At 36.0% G+C, this 23,873-nt stretch overlaps 1 protein-coding gene across 1 annotated transcript in view; it reads right to left on the bottom strand.

Annotated features, from left to right (window-relative positions):
* Window positions 1-1,729: 1,729 nt before the first annotated feature.
* The window catches only part of LOC105441063 (ELKS/Rab6-interacting/CAST family member 1-like), an 80,405-nt gene continuing 58,261 nt past the window's right edge, over window positions 1,730-23,873 (bottom strand). Inside the window, exons 15-16 of the mRNA XM_030997082.1 lie at window positions 12,645-12,731; window positions 1,730-7,053 (exon numbers count right to left, since the gene is read on the bottom strand). Of these exons, the coding sequence (XP_030852942.1) occupies window positions 7,006-7,053; window positions 12,645-12,731 (135 nt within the window). The 3' untranslated portion in view covers window positions 1,730-7,005. The remainder of the gene's footprint in view (window positions 7,054-12,644; window positions 12,732-23,873) is intronic.

Raw genomic sequence — 23,873 nt, 5'->3', positions numbered from 1 at the left:
CTCAATACACCGATCCAACGATGTACCTAAGCGCTTTACAGATATATTATTACCCCGGTCATCGGATTCAGGCTTACCCGCACACAATGTGCGCACATTTTCCACTCCCTGGGGAGTATTCTTTAGCTTTTTAACCGCGTTAAACCCTCCTCCTGTTTAAACTAAGCCCCTCTAAAGTATTGGAAGCCCCCGAAGAATATTGATGGCAAAGTTTCAGACACATTTCTGCAAGGATTTTCAAAACAAATGTGTTAGAAGTCAAAATATTGATGAAAGAATACAAAACTTAGGTTTTCTGCGTTCAACAGAACACCCAAATTAATATGTTTTAAATTTTGTCTTCAATCATTTGGGGGAATCTTTGCGTCTTAATGACATCCTCTTTCAATTGCCATCAAATTTTTGGCGAATTTGGGGTTCCTAACACTTCCACAGTAGCTCTTTCACATTATGATAGTGAAATTTTGCCATCAATTTTTTGGCGAATCTGGGGCTCCCAACACTTTAAAGAGGCTTTCACATAGTGATAGAAATAGTTTATTGAAATGAAAGGAATGAAAACTTTTTACACAGATTCTAACAGCAATAGAAAGTGCATGTCACGCCTTTGCCATATTATGTCCTTTCTCTTTCTGATGTGATATTTGAGGCGCCATAGTAGTCATCAATCGTTCCATGGATTATGCATTATAGTAGGCGTCCAACTGATACGGATGATCAACACTTTCGAATCGGTTCGTCTCGACTGGTTAAAGAAAGCGCGATCAAGAGAAAAGGAAAGAAACGAAAAGGACTCTCGAAAGATAGTTCAATTATCACGAAGTGGGATAGAGAGAGACAGAGAGGTCAAGATATTAATAGTAAGTCAAGTAAATTGAGAGAAAACTTGTGGGGAGGGGGTTGGGAGAGAGAGAGAGAGAGAGAGAGAGAGAGAGAGAGAGAGAGAGAAAGAGAGAGAGAGAGTGAGTGGGAGTTGGGAGGAAGACGGTGTGACGATATCAAAGAGAGGGTTGGTGAGAAAGAGCGCGCGAGAGGAAAATAGAATGGTGGGCGAGACACAGTCCAAAGAGATAAAGAGCAACGAAAAGGGAGAGAGAAGGATGACAAGTAGAGAGATAGAGAGGTGGAGAGTTATCATAATCATCTCAATAAATTCATTTCCTCTGACACTCATTCCTGCGAATTATTTTTCACTGTGAACGTTTGTTTGAAATAAATGTCAAGCAAATTGTGTCAAGAATAACACAAGTGCGCGAGAAAGCTGACAGATGCCCTTAATAAACGCAACTAAGCAGCGGCGATATAGCCATAAACAACATACATTACAGGGCTGCGACAGCCACTGGTATACGGGTGTGATGCAATTTTACTTGTATACCGTAAGAATGGCAGTTTTGTTTATGTTTTGTTTCTTTTTATATCGAAGTATACAGTAAGAAACTTTTACCATCAGTCTTTAATCTTCCGTGCTCTAGTTCGAGTTATTACTTTCAAATCATTGTCATATTTCTATCAGGTCTCACACATGTATAAGCTCCTCTCTCTGTTTTTTCTCTCATTCAATCTATTATAATCTTTATTTAACACCAATACTTTCTTCTCCGATTTTCCTACTTTGTTCGCCTATCTTTCACCTGCATCTTTAATAAATGAATTACTTTAGAGTACTCATCAATACCAATCTTCCACAGAGTACAACACAATGTCAATGAACACATCAAACAATCAATTTAATATTTTTATACATTCATTTTTATTGTATGACATATTGATTTGTGCACATAATGTGTTAGACGACAATTTTAACATGTATAATATTATATTTCAAATTTCAAATGAACGGTAGAAGTATAGTTTCCTATTATTTTGGCCATGACCATATTTGAAAGAAGGAAACATAAAGCTAGCGAAATAAATTCCTACAGAAAAATCTTCTGTACATAAAAATTGGACTTTTCGCTATAAAATTTCATGGTTTTGATTTGTTCATTATCTATCTTTTAAAATTTCAGTATCATAAGGGTGGTTGGAAAATTTATTTATTTTCCGACATAAAAGAAATGAAAATACAATTCATTAATAAAGTTTTCTCACTCTGAAAGTCATTTCCCTGATTATTTATAGTTTAACATACCAATACCTTTTATAACTTTAGTCAAAACATTATACATTTTTGGTTTAAGAGATATTTGTAACATTACAGTTACCAGCAACTTTCCTTAGATTTTTAAAAATAATTTTGAAGTGCATGTGAATGTGATATAATTTAAAAGAAATGGTTCGGAACATGTACACTAAATTACAAATATGAGTGGGAAGGTTTATAGACACAAAACATTGTGACATACAAACAAACATATAATTTGGCTGATGCATAATACATTCAAAATCGAACAAGATTCTAAACATTAAACAATGTTCATCAAGTGTTCCTTGACAATAGAGAACATATTTGGAAGGTAAAAGTTCTATTCCATTTACATGATAAAAATTCAGTCATTGATAAAAATGTTTCAATCATTCACAAAAGTATTGACAGTTATAAAACAAAACAAAAAGAAACGATGAAATTTGCCAAATTGTCATGCCCATGGCGAATTTGCACCTCAAATCGCCATTAAAAAAAAAGATATTGTGAAACCCCTCACAATTTCAATAATATAATCATAAGTACTGTAAGCCAAACACAAAGGTACTCATCGAAATAAAAGCAAAGTTCAACAATATTATAGTACAGTAATATAATTATAATCAATATCAAATATACAATTTGTACAGATGAGTGAATAAATATATCTAATGATCAAGATAAATAAGACTACCAATTAACAACTAAATACTAACAAGTACTTCTTTGAATTTGAAAAAAAAACTTTCCTCAATGTCTTACGTGCTACCATTCATTCTTGCACAAACTGTCAATACATCCACTGTATCTCTTTATATATATTACACTGTATGAAGGCAACAATATCATTTCTCGCTAGAAATTTAAATATTCAGGAATAGCACGCAATTTCGCAAAATTTCTTCAGTTCGCAATACCTCTTTCCTCTGTTTTATCCAGGTATTCAAAATAAAATTGATAAAGATAACACTCTGAAAGAATGGCACAAATAACGAATATTAATTTAATAAACAAATATGACTGTATGTGTGGCACAATTATTTAGCAAGACACTGTCTCTTTCTGCTACAAGATCGACATGGTAAATATTACATAACTGTGACTGGTACCAACAATGATGGTAATATAAAATCTACCATCGATTGAGATTTAGAAACAAAAAGGCATCAACTATACACCTTATGCCCTGCTTCTGTACATAATTATTCCAAAGTGCACTGCTCTTTTCCTTTAGCCTCGATTACATTTGTCAGCTCAGATATTATTATTATTGCATGGAAATTCACTAATTCAAAAACGTATGTGCAGATCAGTAACTTCAAATACTGATTTGTCAAAGTGTGATAGTCAATGCTTCTTTTCCATGTCAAATTTATTAGAGATATATCTATATACATGAATATACATAATAGGGCACGCTCTAGTATTGCTGCATATGTAATACGCAACAAAATTGATATATTAATACAGAATGGATAAATCCATCAAGAGGATTAATGCATTTTTCCTCAAAATTATATGTAATGAGACAATGTTGTTTGTCACAAGACTCATATACCTAATACAAAATGTGTACATAACTCATAAAGACAATTGGTATACTGCTACCCGAAACAGATATGAATACAGCATTCAATATTTCTAAATTCAAGTTTTTCGTGTACCCTTATCTCTTCAGCAAAATTGTACAGCACCATAATTAAGGGTTAGATTACGTTATATTTTTGCTTATTTCAAATACCAACATTTCAGTTATTGTTTCCTCTATTATAATTATTAGCTCAAAAATTGTCTGTTCAGGGCGAGACTTTGCCTAAATTAGGTCATAGTTCAATTGCATAGTGTGCAAATCTCTAAACACACCTGCTCTTACATATATCCTAACAAGTCAATGCTTAAACATGCAGCAAAAAAGAAAGTGAAAATAAGATGCAGCAGAAACTAAAATATACAAATTAAAATTTCCCTTCTCTCTTTTGATTTTCTATCTAATGAATTGACTGTTAAGTGTTAATGTAAGCTGAGCTATTCAAATGATATAATTGTGATATAAGAATTGATAAGAATATGAGTGAGTATGGAATGCAATAAACAATTGTTTTTTATACAAATCTTCAGAAGTCAAGAAGACCATGCATATACATCATACACAATTTTTTTACATTATATACATCTTCTGCATGCTAATAAAAATGACCTATAGTTTCACAGTATAAGCTTTCTTAATGAACATTTCAAGAATTGTAAAGATAGAAACAAAATGGCAAGATTTGAATCATTTAGAGTTGATTACTTTCCATGATAATAAATCACAAGAATGGACAAGAAAGAAGCATTCCTTCTCTAATGAATCAACATCTAAATTTGATTTAAAATATTTATTAAAAAAAAAAAAATCTTCTATAATTTCTTCTAGATGCCAAAAATATGTACTTATTTGTTTCATATCTATTTATCTGCCTCTGTCTATTCTACCTTTAGCTAATCTAGGAATCATTAAAGACGAGAACAATTATTCCACTCTTAAAAAGCGCAATACCTGAGATATCAGAAAATACAAGGAGAAAAATGAGGCACAAACATAGAAAGTATCAACTATCATGGGATGTCCCTCCAATGCACTTTCAATGCAGCTTACGTGTAAAAATATCTACTTCAAAACCTATCTTCCTACAATGGGATAAACAACAAATAAAAGTTGGTGGGAAGCATTGTGTTGAAATATGTCATTAAATCAGTTAAAGAGCAAAAAAAAATATGTTTGAAAAAGCCATCTATAACCATGGTTTTGTAATAGTAACCATTACCAGATCTCATTTGCTGGTCATGTTGACAAATAAATTGTTGCCGGTTTGTTCAGTCGGAAAAAATGTAAGAAATAGACATTGGTTGTGAGAATTAGACAAAGAGTCTTTGTAATATTGTCAAGAGAAGGTCCCCATGCTATACATGATTGCTAAAAATATATCTAAATGAGCTATGAACAATGAAGTAGTCTGTAAATCTGCATCCCACTTCATGTTTAAATATAACGATCTCCCTTTTGAAGCAGACGATATATCAACTCCCTCCCTCGTGTGATCATGACGTGCCTTGGTAAAATGACACTTGCACATCAACCGTCATAAAACCTTACACAGGTGCGAATTCAATGTCAGAGGGTCAAGGGTGAGGTCAAGGGTCAACGTTAATTTCCATATTTGGGATAGATACCAAGGAGCCCATATGTAGGTGTGACCGTGATATGCGAAGTGGGTGCAGGTTGATATTTAGCGAAGAAAAAATGTCAGTTCCAGACCCAAAGATAACATCCTGCCCCCTTTTTTCCCCTCTTTGTGCAGCTACATTTGTCTCAGGTCTCAGGATGGTGGCCGTTATTTACTGAATATATTCTTAACTTAGCTCGTTTCCCTTTCTTTCCTAAATAAGTCAGATAATGAAAATCAATATTTACTAACTAAATGAGACAAGTGAGACAAAGAAAATGTTTAAATGTATCCAATAAATTGTGAATTTACAATATAAGAAAAGAATTGTACATGATATAATTATTTCATGGTAAGACATCAATTTTAGTGAAGAACAAAAATTAATGTTTTGACATCTTTTCAACATAGCTTTCTGCTTTATCCCCCTGTTATGCAGGGGGGAGGGGGCAGGCATTGAACTTTTTTTTAATTCAATAATATTTTCCTCATCATGCCACTTCATGTAAGCGCAAACAATCATAAAAGAGCTCACACAAATCAGGGAAAGTTCTAAGACAGAAAACTGACACTAAAATGCTTTGAAAGTAACAATATATTACACAAACAAGAGGTGAATCTTTACAAACCTCCTGAAAATGTAGAATTCAAAATTTAGTGAATATACATCATTTTGTAGAACTGTATCAATTTTGAAGTACTCGGATCAAGAAGAAAATTCATAAAAAAAGAGTGTGGAATGCACTGATAATCTAGTACTCTAATGCCCTGGTGACACTTGCCCGCATTTTGGTTTGCGCATAGTTTGCGCATAGACACATACTCTTGCGTGCCAATGCGGGAAGTACTCGTGGTAGCGTGCGGGAGGATGCGGGCGGATGCGGGCCGTGCGTGAAATGCGTGACAGAATTTTCAAAATGTTCAAAATTTTGGCACGACAATTTTGTTTGGCAACGTGCGTGAACTATGCGCACCCTATGCACTGCCTAGTTGTGCCAGTGCACGCCGCTGCCTGTCCTATGGCCTAGTGGCACGCATGTTCACGACTAGTTAACGACTAATTTGCGCATTGGCTGCGCATACTTCGTGCGCAGTTTTTGCATGCCATGCGCATAGTCTACGAATGCGTGTCCTGGTGGTTACGCATTGCGTGAACTATTCGTAAATTAGACGTGACCCTGCGTGTCACTAATTGGCACGCATTGGCACGCAACAGAGCGGGGCAGTGCGGGACCAAAATGCGGGCAAGTGTCAACGAGGCATATGAAATTTAATATTTTCATATAGAATTAGATAAAATTTGAATTAACAAAGCACCAAGTTAAGATTGCTCACAAACCATATGCACATGGAAGGCTCTAACCTCCAATCCCAAATAAACAATATAGATTTGTCGCTTGCACTCTGCAGAGTGCTTCTCTGTTTATCATTGATTGCCTAAAAGATATTGCAATATTTCCTCTGAAAGAGAATATTAACTGTTCCACATCCTCCCTTCTATGACTTGATTATGTTCATGATACTTTCAAACTGGGTAAATGCATTAAAGTATGACTTCCATATTACATGAGTATTGCTCCATATCCAAGTTGATTTTTAAGACCATGAAGAAATTAGATATGTCTTTATACACTGGAGCTGGAGGAATATCTGAAGCTTGCCGTCCAGTCTTCACAGAGTCACGCTATGAACCCCTCCATGGAACTGTCCTGCAAAACGCTGTGGATTGAAAAGACGATGGTGAAAAGGATTATGATAGTTTCATGGCTCAAGATTTAACTTCTTATACCCCAATTCAAATGAACAAAACCCATATCAGACTGACAACATACCAAACACAATGTGCCCCAATGGCCAAGCATCGGTCGGTTTGATGTCGGTTTGGCATCGCGATTGAGGTAAAAAAGGACTTGCCAACTTTGTTCTGGATATTGCAGATAACCTTGGGAGTCGGACAAGTCTTTGTCCAGTATGAATTTCCAATAGAGTTGCTGAAATTGACAATTCAATTGGTTCTACGGGGATGGCTAATTACTTGTTTAAATTATTTTAAAGCCACAACTTACCTCTATGCCAGAAAGGATTGATAGTTTGAAAGAAGTCACCAAATGAATTGTTTCCACTTTTGATTTAAATAATGACTCTAAAAATAAAGGGGTGCATTTTGTGAAAAAGCATTTTTTTTAAAGACATATTTGTACGGGATATAGTATACATGCATATGCTTTTGCTTTTTTTAAAAGGAGATTAAAAAAAGATTACGGTAGATAATCATTGGTGAAAATGTGGAATAGAGGGGATAAACAAAATTAATATTCATACTAGAACATCATAGAAAAATAAGACAAGGTGCATATGGAAACAGACAGCTAATAATCATTTAAAGGAGTAAGAGAAACTAGTTGTCGAAATGAAGAACCAGTCTATAAACACAAGTTAATTACCACAGACCAGATTAAATTAGTAGATTGTTACTGAAATCACCATTAAAAGAAACACATCCACCTCTATTACTGGAGTTAGTGGAGACGATTTTATTTACAGCATATATTCCAAAACAGAAGTTTAATCAATATTTCACACATGATATCTTCAATTTCAATTATAAATGGTATTTGCTTTAAAATAAAAACACCCTGTATATATGTCTTATGTAAAGCACTTTCTGAAAATATCTTTAGTGGCCATTTAAGTACTAATGGGTATTAATATCTCAGATCAAATTTCTTATAATGACACCAATAATGACTTGTAGTATCCAAAAATTACATCCATGTAATGATGTAATACTAACTGACATAATTTTATTGCCTATTTGGAACCAGAAGGCCTTGACTTTGATGTTTTAACTGAGAGTTAAAGGTAAAGGCCAGTTTTGTAAACGCCCCCTTCTCAAAAAGTGAAATGGAAGCTATTATTACCAATCATGTGAAAGAATGTTTTGACTAATACGTGATCATACAAATTTTGCCGAGAAACCGCCTACTAATTGATATATTTGGTAAATTATTATATCTATTTGGACCTGATTGATATAACGCATGTGTCGCATACGTGTGCGTAGTCCCATACGCATCTTTCTGTGTACAGTGCTTGTAACTTTACCAAGACTGGGCCAAATTTCTTATCATGTTGATGATTCCAGAACCTTACAGTACACACCAATACTTATATGCTAGATGATCAACCTTTTCTGATCGATTCCACAACGTTTCTTTCACAATGCGATCGCATGACCATAACTGGACTTTATCTTTAATGCCTTTCTGGCTCTGAACAGAAAATATGAAACATTTACAAAGTGTTGTGACTGTTGTGATAAAGAGGGGTGCAATATACTGAAACAAGATTACGAACCATTAAAAGGTTTATAAACTTTCACATAGCCAACTTCATTGACCCACACATGACAAGTAAGCAATATAGAATACAATTAAAAGAATAGAATATTGTATATTTGGAATATCCATTTCTAAAGCAAATTATACAGTTTACTTATGAATTGAACAGAAACCAGACAGCCAGGAATGGATTGTAAAGTCTTTCTAAGATTAAGAAGTGCTTTGATTTATGGAGGTGTGCTAACTTTCAGAAGAAATTGGACACACATGGAAAAGATTTTATTCAAAGATTAATATAGTTGGTATAATCACATCTTCATACAGTTAAATATATACAAGCATATATTATATTTACAAGAAAAGAAAAGATTCCTATACAACCCACTACAAACACCAAAATAAAATAACACCACAAAATACACACACATTTCCTTTTGCAAATATTATTGCAACAGCAACCAGAACCCATTTTCATGTGCAGAAACCATATGTTCAAGAACCGAAAAGGAATCAAGACCATTTCCCAATACTTATTGGAAGTATATTATTAGAAGTCAATCAGTTCTGTACTGAAATTGGGAATGACAAAGAAATTGATCCCTTATCAGTCACATTTTGTTTCATTGAAAACTGATAATTGAGATGGGATTCATTTTCATGGGAACTAGCAGAAGTGAACAAGGATAAAGGCCAAACAATTAGGTCATTTAAAGAAATTGTGTACAGGATGAGAGTACAAAATATTTGTAGATCATCAAATTGGGATTCTCATTGAATTCTGATATAACTGTGTTGTGCAAAAATACATCGAGAGATGAAGTGCTTATTCAACAAAATGCTTTATTTACAGGTATTCATGCACAAAAAATAACAAATATATATAAAAATCAACAACAAAGAAGAAACAAACAAACAAAAAATTAGGGAAAAAAATATTCACACTGATTTAGCAAGCAGCACATCATCAAACTAAATGCACGCCAGTGAAAAAATTAGTAGAATTATGCATCAACTTTGAATCAAGATTTAGTTTCTAGAAAGAGTTAGTGCACCGGCAACAATTTCAACCAATTACTTCTGTACATGTTGGAGAAGGGTTACTGCAATATCAAAGATTAGTATTTTAGTGCAAGCATGCTTAGGATATAGTTATACAATATATCATTTTTTACCAATATTTTATGCATGAGGGAACTTGGGGTAGCTGTATAGAGGGAGCCCTGCATTAGGCCCATATACCATCCTCATCATCCTGGAAGCATGAGGTCAAAGGTCAAAGAAGGAAGACATGAATACATTAAAATACAGGAACAAGAAAGCATTTGGGGGAGATAGAAGTGGTAGCAATGCCACAATGTTTCATTTCATTAGTATCAGGTAGTAAATCAGTGAAAGGATAAAGAGTTTATTCTTGGAGAATGAAGTAAATTGCAAACATTTCTTGTTTCATTCAATTTAAATAAGTAAAAGTGAACACAGGTTGTGACATAGCCTTATGGTTATTCAGTGCCTGACTGAAAGATGTTGAGAAATGGGGAAGTATAAAGTCCTAGATGACACTTTTTGTATACAGTTCTATGACATAATCATCTACTGAGTAACAGAACATCATGTCAAATTAATTACAATATCTTATCACATTCATAAAAAGGTCAAAATTATACCTGCTATAAATATCTCTCATGAGGTTGCCATTGATAGTAACTTTAAATGTTCTCTTTGCATAAATGATATATGCACACTTCAGGCAAAGGACCCTCATAATTCATTGTGTCAATTGTCTCATACAGGCAAAATTGTCTAAACAAAGAATATTACATTCCTCACCACATCATGACATAAATTTAAGCACTTATACAAATTGCAGAGTAATATGTTGTGACTTATATATTTCTTGTAAGAATTTTTTTGGCAAATATAACCACTCATGAAATTTAGTAATATTTCAGACAGAAAATGTTCTGGTCTTACAGAAGCTCGATATTCTATTTTATGGGTGACTCACTCAATCAGACCTATAGTCTCGCATCCAAGGATAGTAAATATTAGATGAATTGACAATTATATTCATACTTTCATTTGTAATCCTAATATATACCCTCCCATTATATGTGCCTTGGGAAACTCTATACATCTTGTGATGGTCTTTGAGTTTAATCTTTACAGGAACTTGTAATCAAAAGTGAAGTTTGATCTCCTTCTGGTTTTGACAAATTCCCATGCGATATTTGACCTAATTTCAGGGAGCACATTGAATATTAAATAGAGCACCAGATCAAATATTTGGGTCACAATGGACCAGTGTAACTGGTAGCAATATGAGATTTAAGAGAATTGAGAATGGAGATATTGTCTCCCTGGGGTACTATGGTGGTCTTCAGACTGCTTTGAACATCTCTCTGCCATATTCAATATCTACTCACAAGGAAATTAACAAGAAACAATTATGTTATGTTTCTATTTTCGACAGTTTTTTAAAATGTGTAATATTGACTTCCATTTAATTTTCTGTCTCTGTCTGAATGAGTGCATATTGGTCTCTTCTTTAAATCTTGAGAAGAATATTTATTTCATGGTACATTACTACCTGTTATTTCCATTGTTCTATACTTCACTTTATTTCTTCTTTCTCATTACATGTATGTTATCAATTTTTCCTCCTTTACTTCCTCCCCTCTTTATTTTATATAGATTTACCTGCTCTTTAATAACTATATTTTTCTTTCTATATGTAGATTATTCACCTTTTCTTGATTCGTTCACCCTTCTCCTCATTCCCACTCAGAATATCTTGGTCTCTCCCTCTCTCTCTTTCTCTACTTATGTACTTTTCTCTCCTTCTCTCTCTCTCTCTCCTTTTCTCTCTCTCTCTCTCTCTCTCTCCTTCTCTCTCTCTCCTTCTCTCTCTCTCCTTCTCTCTCTCTCTCTCCTTCTCTCTCTCCTCTCTCTTTCTCTCTCTCTCTTCCTCTCATGCTGCCTGTCTTTGTCCTACGTGTATGTCTGTCTGTATGTGTCTGTCTCCCATCCTCACTCTCTCTCTCTCTCTCTCCTATGTTCCACCCATCCTCCATTTTCCATTTCACCTGTCCATCCCCTCTGCCTGTGTTCCTGTAGGATATATAGCTGTCATAATATTGTTCCCTCTTCCCACTCTCATGGTTCATACTTCCTCCACCCCAAGGCACAGACATACTTCACACAACTCGCTCTCACCATGGCCACACTAACTTCATCCCAGGAATGGAAATCATGATTTCATTGAGTCAATCAACCGTCAGAGCCAGAAGGGTGTTACAAATCTGTGTTTAATGATTTAATGTCCTTCTGGTTCTGAGCAAACTAACCACTGATCACACTGGATTCCAGGCTTTGAATATTCTACCAAGAACCAGAAAGGCAGTATCATATAAAAGATTTAACACCCTTTTGGCTTTAAACAGGCAATTTCATGACCTCACTAACATCATTATATTAATCAATGTTCTGTTCTACTGAGAGCCAGAAGGGCATTACATTAGATCATATATTTAAAAATACTGTGGCTCTCAGCAGATGCGGTACAATTTAATGTTCTTCTGACAGTTAAAGCCTGGAAACATGCAAGTATTAATGCATGTGTTCATTCTCAAATCAGTCAGTGGCTGTGTAGAATGGAGGTTAGTTTGATGAAATACATAGAGAAAATAGTTGTATGTCAGTGGGTCTCGACTCTCCCAAAATGAAAAATTTGGTTGGGGGAGGTGGTTGGTTAGCCAATTTGTTCAGTTTTTTTTGTGGGAGGGGTAGGTCAGAGAAAAGGGTTGTGATTAACTTCCAAACTTTTCAGTTTTAGTTGTGGGAGGGGGTAGGTCAAAGCAAAAAAGGTTATAATTTATAAGTAGCCTCAAAACTTTTCAATTTTTGTTGTAGGAGGTGGATAGGCCTGAGAAAAATGCTTGAATGTCTTAAGTTTCTCGTCGGATATCTTACCTGTTCTGGTGTGATGGGAGAATGTTCCATGTGTGGTGATTTTTCACCATCGTTGTGGTTGTGAAGCAGTTTCATCCTCTTCTGTGTCTGTAGAAATACAAGAAAAAAGAGAGAGGTTTGTTACTCCATCTCTATCCTTCATTCAAAATTCTAGAAGAATTGTATGTTTCATCTTTATTCAATCGTTACAAAGAAGCATATATATTTTAACCCTGGTGCATGCTCATGGTCTAGCATAATAAACAAAAACAGATTGTTTAAGTGGTAGGGTATACAAAATGTTCACACATAGACAAACACAACATATTAAGTAACAAGGCAGAGTGAAGAATACACAAATTGAAATTCTCCAAATGTTACAAGCGAGCTTTACATTTTCGTTTCTTTTCTTATATGATTCATTTCATAAACAACCATATTACAAGTACAACCCAAGTATAACATGCACAAACAATAAATATTTGTTATTAACTACAAATATACACAAAAATAACATTTTATAATATGCTTGTTATTTTATACAGTAATGGCAGCAACAGCGGGTTACTAATTACATTATCTTTTTATTGAAGATTATATTTTCTGTTAACATATGCCTTGGATTACAAAGTAAGTGATCATTGAACACCACTATGTTGGCCTGATGACTGTACTGAGGTATCATATCTGCAAATCTGCGGTGTATCAGGAATGCAATGTTTACACTTTATGCATCTCACATTTAATAGTATTAGACAGCAGACGCAACCTTTGATTTCCCCCACATGACATGAAAACATGCAGAAAAGAGAGACATTATAATTGAAAGGGCTTTAATTACACATTGCAACAAAGAAACTCCTCCTGAGAAAGTGACCCACAGAGAGCAAATGATTCGGGACAAACTGCCTCGCGTTTCATTTCTCAAGAGGCGGAATGTTCCACCGCTGATTGGTTAGAGGGAGAAGTCAGTGCCACATCCATTCTTCATCTTTATCAAATATGGTTTGACTTCAGGTCAGAAGAAACATGTCATCTGCTGGTACCTCTTGACATTCTGCTCTGAATATTTCTTGCTTTATCCAATTCATGTATGCTGGGAATAGATGGGAATAGATGGGAATAGATAACGAATGCACAGTGCCCCTAAGCCTGCCCCATCCCACCCCTTCCCCTAAACTGCATATCACTCTTGACATGTTGTAAATGAAGATTTTTGTATAACTCCCAAGGTTTCAGTCATTTCGACCGTTTGTCCTCACGCGCCTCCATTTATCTTCATTTTCAGTCCTTTTTACCCCACTTTTGGTGTTTCTCCTCCCTCCCCTTTGTCATCAAATCTCCACTCCCCAATAAAATTCATTTTTTTCTTTAAAGAATCCTCTATCTAATTACTTTCGCTCCTTACATTCTACATGTTCTCTATCTATCTTTCTATCCATTCACCTGTCAGTTGGTCTCTCTACCCATCTGTGCATCTCTCTCTCTCTCTCTCCCCCTCTCTCTCTCTCTCTCTCTTCTCTCTCTTCAGCTATTCTACTATCATATCATCCGCAGAGAGGCAGAAGGGCTTTAACTCTATACAAAGTGATATGAGTTAACATCCACCCATCGCTCAGAAAATGACATCATCTTTTGACAGAGCCATGCAGATGAATCCTAGAACCCCCGTTTCCAGAAATCAACACCCTGACCCAGAAGTCTGGACTACCGGTAGACAACATCACAAGTCAGATGGGGGCATAAACACTCCCCTCTCAGAATCTCACACCTACAACTGAACAAATAGACAATCCTTGGGCCTACAAGATGAAAATTGATTGGTTTCAGATCTATTTCTGCGGGATTAGGAGCTCGGAAGTGAAAACATGCATCTAATACATCACAGACTGTGTGCTGGATGGAGCCACCGAGGTAATAATTCTACAGTGCCCCGTTTTCGTCAAGATTTATGAAAATTATCTGAATTTTCTGCCTTCTTGCATGAAACCATCCAACTGTAGCTAAAAAAAAATTTAGACAAAAATGATGCATCTCCACCCTTACTTGAAAACGAATGGCATGTATAAGCTTTCATGATGTTCAGGTACATTAAAGCAATAAAGATGTGCAGTTCTCTTAAATCTAATTACTACTTAATCAACATCATATCATGCAGATCTTGTGATTTACTGATGGAGATTCAGAAATGCTTGTTCATTTTCATTTTTTCTTCTCCCTTCAAGTGGTTTTTGTCTCTTTGCCTCTTTTTGTTTCAATTCCAGTTCTCCATCAAATCTTCTCTTTACCTACCCCTTCCTTGTTACTCTTCACCTTCTCATACTTAGAAGTCTAATCCTATACTCATCTAGACTGAAATGAACGACTAAAACATGATCCTCCAGCATCAATCATATCGTATCTTTAAGATACTCAGGATTTCTCACTTTTTACATTCTCTATCCAACTCATATCTCTGGCTTGGACTTTGAATGAAGACAATAATATCTGACAGGCCAAGTCTATCCTTCTGCTAGGTGTAGACAGATGACCGCTGCTTTGACCTATGACCTCAACAGGGTGCTGCTCCCTAGAGGCAGTTTAGACCACTATTTGGATACCTTCCCATGGACTCGAGAAGAGACTAGTCTACTTTAAGAAACATTTTCATAAATCAATTATATCATGATCCTGTTTGTAGTGACTCATTACTTTGATAAATTCAACCTGCTTCAAATAATTGATCTTACCATCTGCTTTCTAAATTTGATACTGACTGCGATGCATTTTTTGGTTTTACTGAAATTTGCAATATAGAAGAACAAAGTCTGTTGTACAAGACTGACAAAAGATCTTTTAGAGAAATAGAGAAAGTACACCTGGAAATAACAGGCTGAATGGGTAATTCAAACTGATTTGTATTTAGACAATGTTTAAATATGCAATTGATCGTAGGTTAAATTATCAGGGCAGCCAGCCAAACAGGCGCATTTAGAGTTTACCCCAGTTCACAAACCTCTTTGAATTATTTGGCATTCTGGTTTTAAAGTGAGATAACAACGGTATCTTATTGAGGAGAATTTGATTCAAAAGCGTAGTTGAATTCAAGGGCACGTGCCCTTTTCACAAAACTGTCTTGACGCCATCTAATAAAACTTGGGGGCACTATGCAGACATTCAAAACTATCTCCCATTTTCTAAACTAGCAGTACGTAATATCAAGAAGTTACCGAGAAGGCTGGTAACTTCTTGGTAATATTATGTCATCTTTAATAATGGTGATGGAAGAATCACATGTTATGAAAATGTGATGAATATGATCATGATGGTTATTAAAGAAAGTTATCAATAGTACAGTTGATGATGATAGTTATGGAGTTTGTAGGTTAATGGTAGTGGTGGTGGCAAGCGCGTAGCCAGGATTTCATTTTAGGGGGGGCGGTAGTGAGCATGCGAAGCGTGCGAATCACTTAAAGAGCGCGCGAAGCGCACTCCCTAGGGGGGTGGGTGCAGGGAGGGGGGAGTTTCCCCCCTCCCGCGCAAAGCGCGGAAGCTTTGAAAGAAGACGATTCGTTGTACCTTTCTCGACTCATAATCCTTGTCTGAATTCAGTCCCTCCCCTCTCTCGCGCGAAGCTTTGACGTTTCATTAAATTATTAGAGAAAGAAGACGATTCGTTGTACCTCTCTCGACTCTTAATCCTTATCTGTATTCAGTCCCTCCCCTCTCTCACGCGAAGCTTTGACGTTTCATTAAATTATTAGAGAAAGAAGACGATTCGTTGTACCTTTCTCGACTCTTAATCCTTGTCTGAATTCTATTCCCCCCCCCCCTCTCGCGCGAAGCTTTGACGTTTCATTAAATTATTAGAGAAAGAAGACGATTCGTTGTACCTTTCTCGACTCTTAATCCTTGTCTGAATTCTGTTCCCCCCCCCCCCTCTCGCGCGAAGCTTTGACGTTTCATTAAATTATTAGAGAAAGAAGACGATTCGTTGTACCTTTCCCGACTCATATTTCTTAATTTGAACTCAGTTTCCCCCTTCCCGCGCGAAGCGCGGAAGCTTTGACGATTCATTGTACCGTTCTCGACTCCTTTTCCCTTTTTCTTCCTACGTCCTCTTTCTTTTTTTTCTTCTCTTTCTCTCTCTTTTTTTTTTTTTGGCCGGCGTTTTGGGGGGGGCGACTGCCCCCACCGCCCCCCCTGGCTACGCGCCTGGGTGGTGGTGGTAGTATCACAAACAGTAGGCCATATTTCCCAATTCCATCATCATCACTTCCCAAAACAAAGAAGAGGATCTTCTGAGAAGACTGGGAGGGCAGTTAACAAACAACATCTGATGAAAGGCATAATGGCATGAATTGGATATAGAATTATATGAGTGAACATCTTTTTGGCTCTCAGGAAGAGATTGGAGATGGTGTATAGGGGAGGGGGGGGGGGGCTCTCGAGAAGGGGACGGTGACAGAACAGAAAGGAGTCCTAAATAATGCCTGAATACCAAGGCAGCCAGAAGCAATGTGACAGGGCATACATTTCCTAGCTCTGGTTGGTACCGTTAGTTTTGTTGATGGTAGTGAACTTGAGCGTGGAGGTGGCAAGTGAAATGGCCCATACAGCACACAAACATCCCTGGAGGTCAATCAGTTACATGGCATCATATCGCCTGGCCTCCCCGGGGGAACATGTTTGCTTTCCCTTGCGGCACCGTCGGTAAATAAGCCAAACATTTTTTCCTGGTATAGCTATTCCATTTTTCAATTTAAAGTTTAAAAAATGGTGGGTTCAATAACAGAGACGTGATGGCTCGGTGGTAGAGCAGTGGTCTCTTTACCGGAAGGTTCCGGGTTTGAAACCAAGTTGATGCGCTAGTGCCCTTTGGAGAGGACTCAAAGTCACCAGTCCCCTAGCTGCTTACTTACAACCAACTATAACTACTTGATATTGAGTAGCAAAAGTTCATGTGCTTCCTGAAAATGAATAAACTTTAACTCGAGAAAGCATAGAGCATTCCTGTCCCAAAAATGGTATTTCAGGTAAACACAAAGTATGGATACAGTATTCAGTCATCCACAGGATAATAAGAATTGAACAAGAAGCAGAAGTGTAATAAAGGAGTGGAAATAAAGAGGTATACCGGTAATACTGCTGAATAAAGCGCACAAAGAAAAGGTGAGACTTAGGAAAGAAAATCTGAAACAGAACGACATCAGCAGACAATTTATTAAAAGCTACAAAAGCTGATTTGTAAAAACAGATATCATGCTTGTCAGGGAGCAGGTATAAAAATGGCAAAAATGTTGAAGGAAGAAAAAAGGGGGAAATATTTCTTTTGGTTGATAGATATTCTTCCTGAGAAAGTAGAAAGAGTGGATATCCTGGCAGGGGACTGCCCCAAAGGACAGGGGGGATTAGTGGTGCTGTTTGGTTACTCCCCTACAGCATGTTACACAGCAACCAACCTCTGAGGCAAACCAGACAGACACGGGTGAGGGGAACAACCTCGTTTCAGAAAACTGCCCATTTTCTTTGCACTTTCTCTTCAAAATGGCATCAATATTTCCGCATTCATTTGTTAGTTTATTCATCCATAACCTCTACTTATTCTTCAAGTGTCCTGTCAACATGTTTACTGTCTTTCTACAACTCCCTCCATTATAATCTGATTCATTCTGCTCAAAAGGAAAAGTGAATGATAAAGAATTCACACACATCATTCTAATTTCATCATTTGGAAAAAATACTTCCAGATAATTGCAATAATAATTGCATGGTTAGTAGAACGAGATGTATTGATACTGTTGTGGCTGCCCTGGGTAATTGCGATAAAAATATTATTATTAAAAAATATAGATTACACAATGGAAAAATAGCTAAGCAGCTAGAATACATTTTTAAGTTGCAATATTTCACCTTTGCATGACAATTAACCCTTTCACCGACATAAAAACAAGACCTACAATAAATAGTGATTATTTGTAAGAGATCAAACAAGAAGGAGATGTGAAGAAAAAAAATGGTAAAGGAAAGAATGAGACCATCCATCTTCCATGTAACTTTACAGTATCATATTTGTTTTATTTACAAACTCTTGAACAATGTCAGGTCGACATCTTTGTCAATATCCTACGGGCCTTACATCTCTCTATGGGACTTGCTGTCATGTTTTTAGAGTGTCAACCTCAGAGTGCGGTGGCAAATTCTTTAGAATTTTTTTTTTGTAAATCCAAAGACATGCACTTTTGCAGAAGTTATTCACAGCTAAATTATAGGGCATGCTTTTTTTCAATATCAATTAGCAAAGTACATAACAAAAGCTAAATGTAAAATGAAATGTAAAATGCTACACAATATTTGTTGTTTAACATTCATGCGTAAGTTGGTACATCGATTGAATATTTCGATCAGTTCTTATCTGCTCTTATAATGTTATGACAGAGTGTTTACATACAATTCTGTAGTTGACAGAAAATCAGGGAGATAACATTCAGTAATACCAGTATGCTGTTGGTGGTGTGATGACAGGGAAACCATTAAATTATGAAATGATTCAGAAATATGTATGTCCATGTACAAAGCATATAAAGTTGAATTCTAGCAATCTCACAGCCTACAGACAGCTCAATGATACAGGAGTTCAGACATTACATTTCTATGGCTTTTAATTAATAATCCACAATTTAATAACAAATGAACTAAAATAACTGCACCCCACTCAATGTAGACCTAAATGTATTCTTCAAGTCAACTTCACATTTAGATTACAATTCAGTTACAGATCGACACTTAGTGTGTATCCCTCCTTTTCTGTGTGTTTATTGACACACCAAACAAGGCCACTAAAATTAGTAATTCCAAGTTCAAATTTATAAATTGAAACCCTGCATTTGTCATTCTCCATCTCAAATTAGTATCCATGTTCCACTTAGTCCTCTAGATTCCGACTCTATCAATTGAGGGTACATTAAGACCACCCAGTCCGACTAGACTTGTATCTTGCAATAGTATCTCTATTCTGATATAGTGCCATTCACATCATCTTCAACACTGTGTATAATGAGAATGCAAGTTTTGGCAGCTGTATACATCATATTTCACCTGAACTGTTTTGGAGAAAAGTCTCTGTAAATTGTTATGGATTCAAAAAGTTGAAAAAAACTTTCAACGATTGATTATGAAATTGCAGTCCTAGAGGAATCAGTCTTTCTGGTTTGGAAGCTATTCTAATTTCTTTAAATGAATTCATACTTGAGAGGAGGAGTATAACGATATGCAATATGTGAAAGGGTCTCTGGTAGGTAGGTTAGGTAGCCAAGCCTTGTGGTGATTGAGGTGATCACATCAGATGGGCTGTTTACTACCACCTCCAAACTAAACCTGACGTTCTCACTTTACCAAAAACCACTAGTCTGAAATGCACAGACATCCAGTCAGGGGATATATATATATATATTCTTCCATCTGCATGGGTAAAAATAGCAATTGCTATCAACTTTAGTGACATCTTATCAATAACCTGGTTGTGAAGCACATGTAGATACTCCACTGCTCAAGAGGCCAAGTGAAGGTCTGAAGACATAACAGCATCTGCTGAATGTGTGTAATTCCAAGCAAAAAGTATGGGAGTCACAACAAAAATTAATATCAATCTTAATTCCAAATCTTAATCATATTACCTAAAGTAAGAAGGATACAGATAAGTACAATTTGGCCAATTTTGTTTGAATCATTATAAATACTGTATGCCAGATCTAAAATTGTCCTTTTCTACTTTATAAAAGCTTAAATTTCCCTATGCCACAGAAATCTATCGAAGTCTTCACATCATCTTTTCAGAAGTTCAAGCTTGAAAGGGGCTTGGAGCAGCATACTACCAAAGTACCAACCAGAACACCAGCTACCTCTTCTGTTGACCCCAAGAGTAAGATAGCATTACAATCAAGCTTAGAGGTAGCATGAACTTTCCTCAAAGATACATTGGAAGTGTAATCCTACCAATGAAAACTAGGTCCACTTTGACCAGCTCTTAAAAGTTATATAATTCTAGTTCTGCCACCCATGTGCATTCAGTTTACAATTTTTTCAGACTGAGAAGGGGGCTTGGAGCAGCATACTACAAAACTAACCTACCAAGATATCAGCTACCTCTCATATTGAGTCGGATGGCATTACAATCGAGCTTAGGGTTGCCTGAACTTTCCTCAAACTATAATTAGAAGTTTAATCATACCGGTAACTATGAACACTAAGTTCACTTTGGACACATCTTAAAAATTATATAATTCTAATTCTGTCACCAATTTTTATTCAATTCTACAGATTTTCAAAATGAAAAGTTGGCTTGCAGCAGCATACTACTTAACTATACCTACCAGGACACCAGCTACCCTCTCATATTGACCCCAGGAGTCGGATGGCATTACAATCGGGCTTTGGGGTAGCCTGAACTTTCTTCAGTCATTGGAAGTTTATCTAACCTATGGAAACTAAGTCCACTTTGACCAGATTATATAATTCTAGTTCTGCAACCAATTTGCAAACTGAGAAGGGTGCTTGGAGCAGCATACACCCAAACTACCCACCAAGACACCAGTTCCCTCAAAATATACCCAAAGGTGTAAATAGGACAGAAGAAATCCCTGCCCCCTTGAGAAAAAAAGCACCAGCAAGTAACTTTTGCATAGAATAATTGTATAAGTATATCATATAATATTGAGATCCTTACTAGGCGAGTTTTAAGATTTTATAGACATACACTGTCAAATATGAACCATGTATTACTGGTATTAGCACCTTGTAGATCCATGTTGATGGAGAATTCAAAGTATTAGTAGTTTGTTGGGGTATAATCAACAGTGTTTATAATGCAAAAATGAAAACAGTGGGCTAAGCATGAATGTCTGTAAATATCATCAGAATACAAGTGAAGTATCTAGATATGTTTAACATGTTAGCAACTTTGTCAACAAATAACTAGTTTGAAGAATTAGAGGGCGAGATTGGAATGTATTAAGCGAAATGTTTCCTTTCTTTTGAAAACAGTTGATTGCCAAAGCGTACATTTCTGTTGTGTCAAGACATAGAATATTACTATACACCATAACCTAAATATATATTTCAATCATATTGACAAATATCTCCATAACTGCATAAAGGAAAATATCATATTGTATCCTGGCCTAGCTTACAGATTGTAGGTGCCACCTACATTTCCCTACTGATGCATTTCTTCAATGACATTTTTAAACTCTAAGATGATCAGTTCGCTTACTGCAGGTGATTCCTATTTGAACACAGGATAGGAAACATACAATATAGATGGCTGAAGTATAGTATTCTTCTACAACTAATGAACTCTTTGGAGTATAATACAATAACCAACCTCTTTGGAAACAAGCTGGACTCTCCTACCTAAGGATACTTGTAGATGCCAATATGCCTAGGTTAAAGTTACAAGAAATGAAAATCATGCAAGATTTAAACTAAACCACAATAATACTGATTATTACAATGCACTCTCTGTTTAAGGTGTAATCACTCAAATCAATTAGATAGGGTGTCTAAAATGCTTGGACTTCAACAGCTTTCAACAATTTCTCAAATCTAGTAGAAGTCCAGTGAACTCACGATGCCAAAAGACTTCTTCTGGATACCTAGAAGATGAAAGGTTAGTGTAGAGCCAAATATTTAAGAAAATATAGGGTGTTATGAATGATTATACATGTATCATCTTAATCAATGAAGGGCATTAAGTAATTTTTGTGAGAATAATCCTGGGGTATATTCCAATTTTCTGATGAGCCAGCCCCTCCTCTCGTACTGTTGTGTTAGCATGGGTTTCCATTCTCTTCCACCCTCTGTCTCCCTATCTCTTTTCCTATCATCTCCTTGCAATACTTGATATGTCTCTTCACCTCCTCTTCCAGCCGAATCCCAACCCACCATCGTCGAGCATATCAACTTACAAGGGGGTAAATTGAGTTACCTACCACATAATAGCCGGCACCTGAAACAGTAACATTGTCAAAGACAATTTCCCTTGAACCTTGCCTATATATTCTTGGTATTACATCTTAGGATGAGAGAAGTCACATCTCCCAATTACTCTTCCTGTATCTGCACCTGGTTCACACGCTGTGAACAGGTAGGGGTGCACAAAGCAACTTGAAAGGGGAAAACATTGCATCCTTCACATCAAATGCAACCTTCTTCAAAGACCACCTTGAGAATCATTTTTGCAAGTTTGGAATGAAGATTCAAAGTTCAACAGTGATATGAATTAAAATTATCTTGAACACTGTCTTAGGATAATCATAAACTACCAAATGTCTTAGGTGGCATTTGTTCAGGTTGGAAGTGTCCTAGATAAGTAGTTGTCTCGATTGTAGATGGTCCAGAAGGTAGTAGTAAGGACTAACTTAGGAGGCTAACTGCACTTGAAGTTCAATTGCAAAGGAAAGGTTGCACAACTTTTATGAGAATTGCAATATGTGAACAGCACTTATAGATAACAGGCCTATCACTGAGAAGGTATCAATGTAATACAACTTTCAGCTGTGAATTCAATTTGTCTTCATTTGCGATTGTCAGAGAAAACACAAAGTGATCATGTGCGTGATCAATTTGTCTTCATTTGTACCAATTTTGTTACAAACACAGTGATGATGGTGGTATGCGCAACGGTTGATACAGTAACATATTCTTAGAATTTCTAAAGTTTTTGAAGTTTATCATTTGAATAAATCCAATTGTGCATATCAGTAGAATTTACTCCATAATTTTGAGCTTACTGAGCATGTCAAAAGATAAACTGTAAGTTAAAATATGTTAAAACATTTGGATTGGTTGTGGAGTTATGATATAATAATGACACTGGGCATTCTAAATCAAATATTGCTTCCACTTTTTAAAATCATTGCATTCCTGAGATATTCAGAAAGACAACAATGTGGATCATAATTTTGATATACCATAAACCACTGATCAGTAATACAAAAATTGCTATTATGTCATTTTCTCTGCCCATCCAAAATAGAGTTATTTCAATTTTTCTCAAGACAAATGACCCCCATACAAAATTACGCCCCAAACAAAAGAAAGAAAATAGTTCCTATAATCAAATGCAGTTCTCACATCATGATCATTTTCATTCAACATCACAAGAAAATGATTATTTTATATCTTCTTTCAATGTAGTGGTAGACTGAAGAAAAAATACATCTACAATACACTGAACTATCATCATTCTTTACCACAGGCGCCATTCTAAAT

This window comes from Strongylocentrotus purpuratus, unplaced genomic scaffold (assembly GCF_000002235.5).
Source record: "Strongylocentrotus purpuratus isolate Spur 01 unplaced genomic scaffold, Spur_5.0 spur5_contig_858, whole genome shotgun sequence".
Lineage (NCBI taxonomy): Eukaryota > Metazoa > Echinodermata > Echinoidea > Camarodonta > Strongylocentrotidae > Strongylocentrotus > Strongylocentrotus purpuratus.
This window is presented reverse-complemented; position numbering and strand designations above follow the sequence as displayed.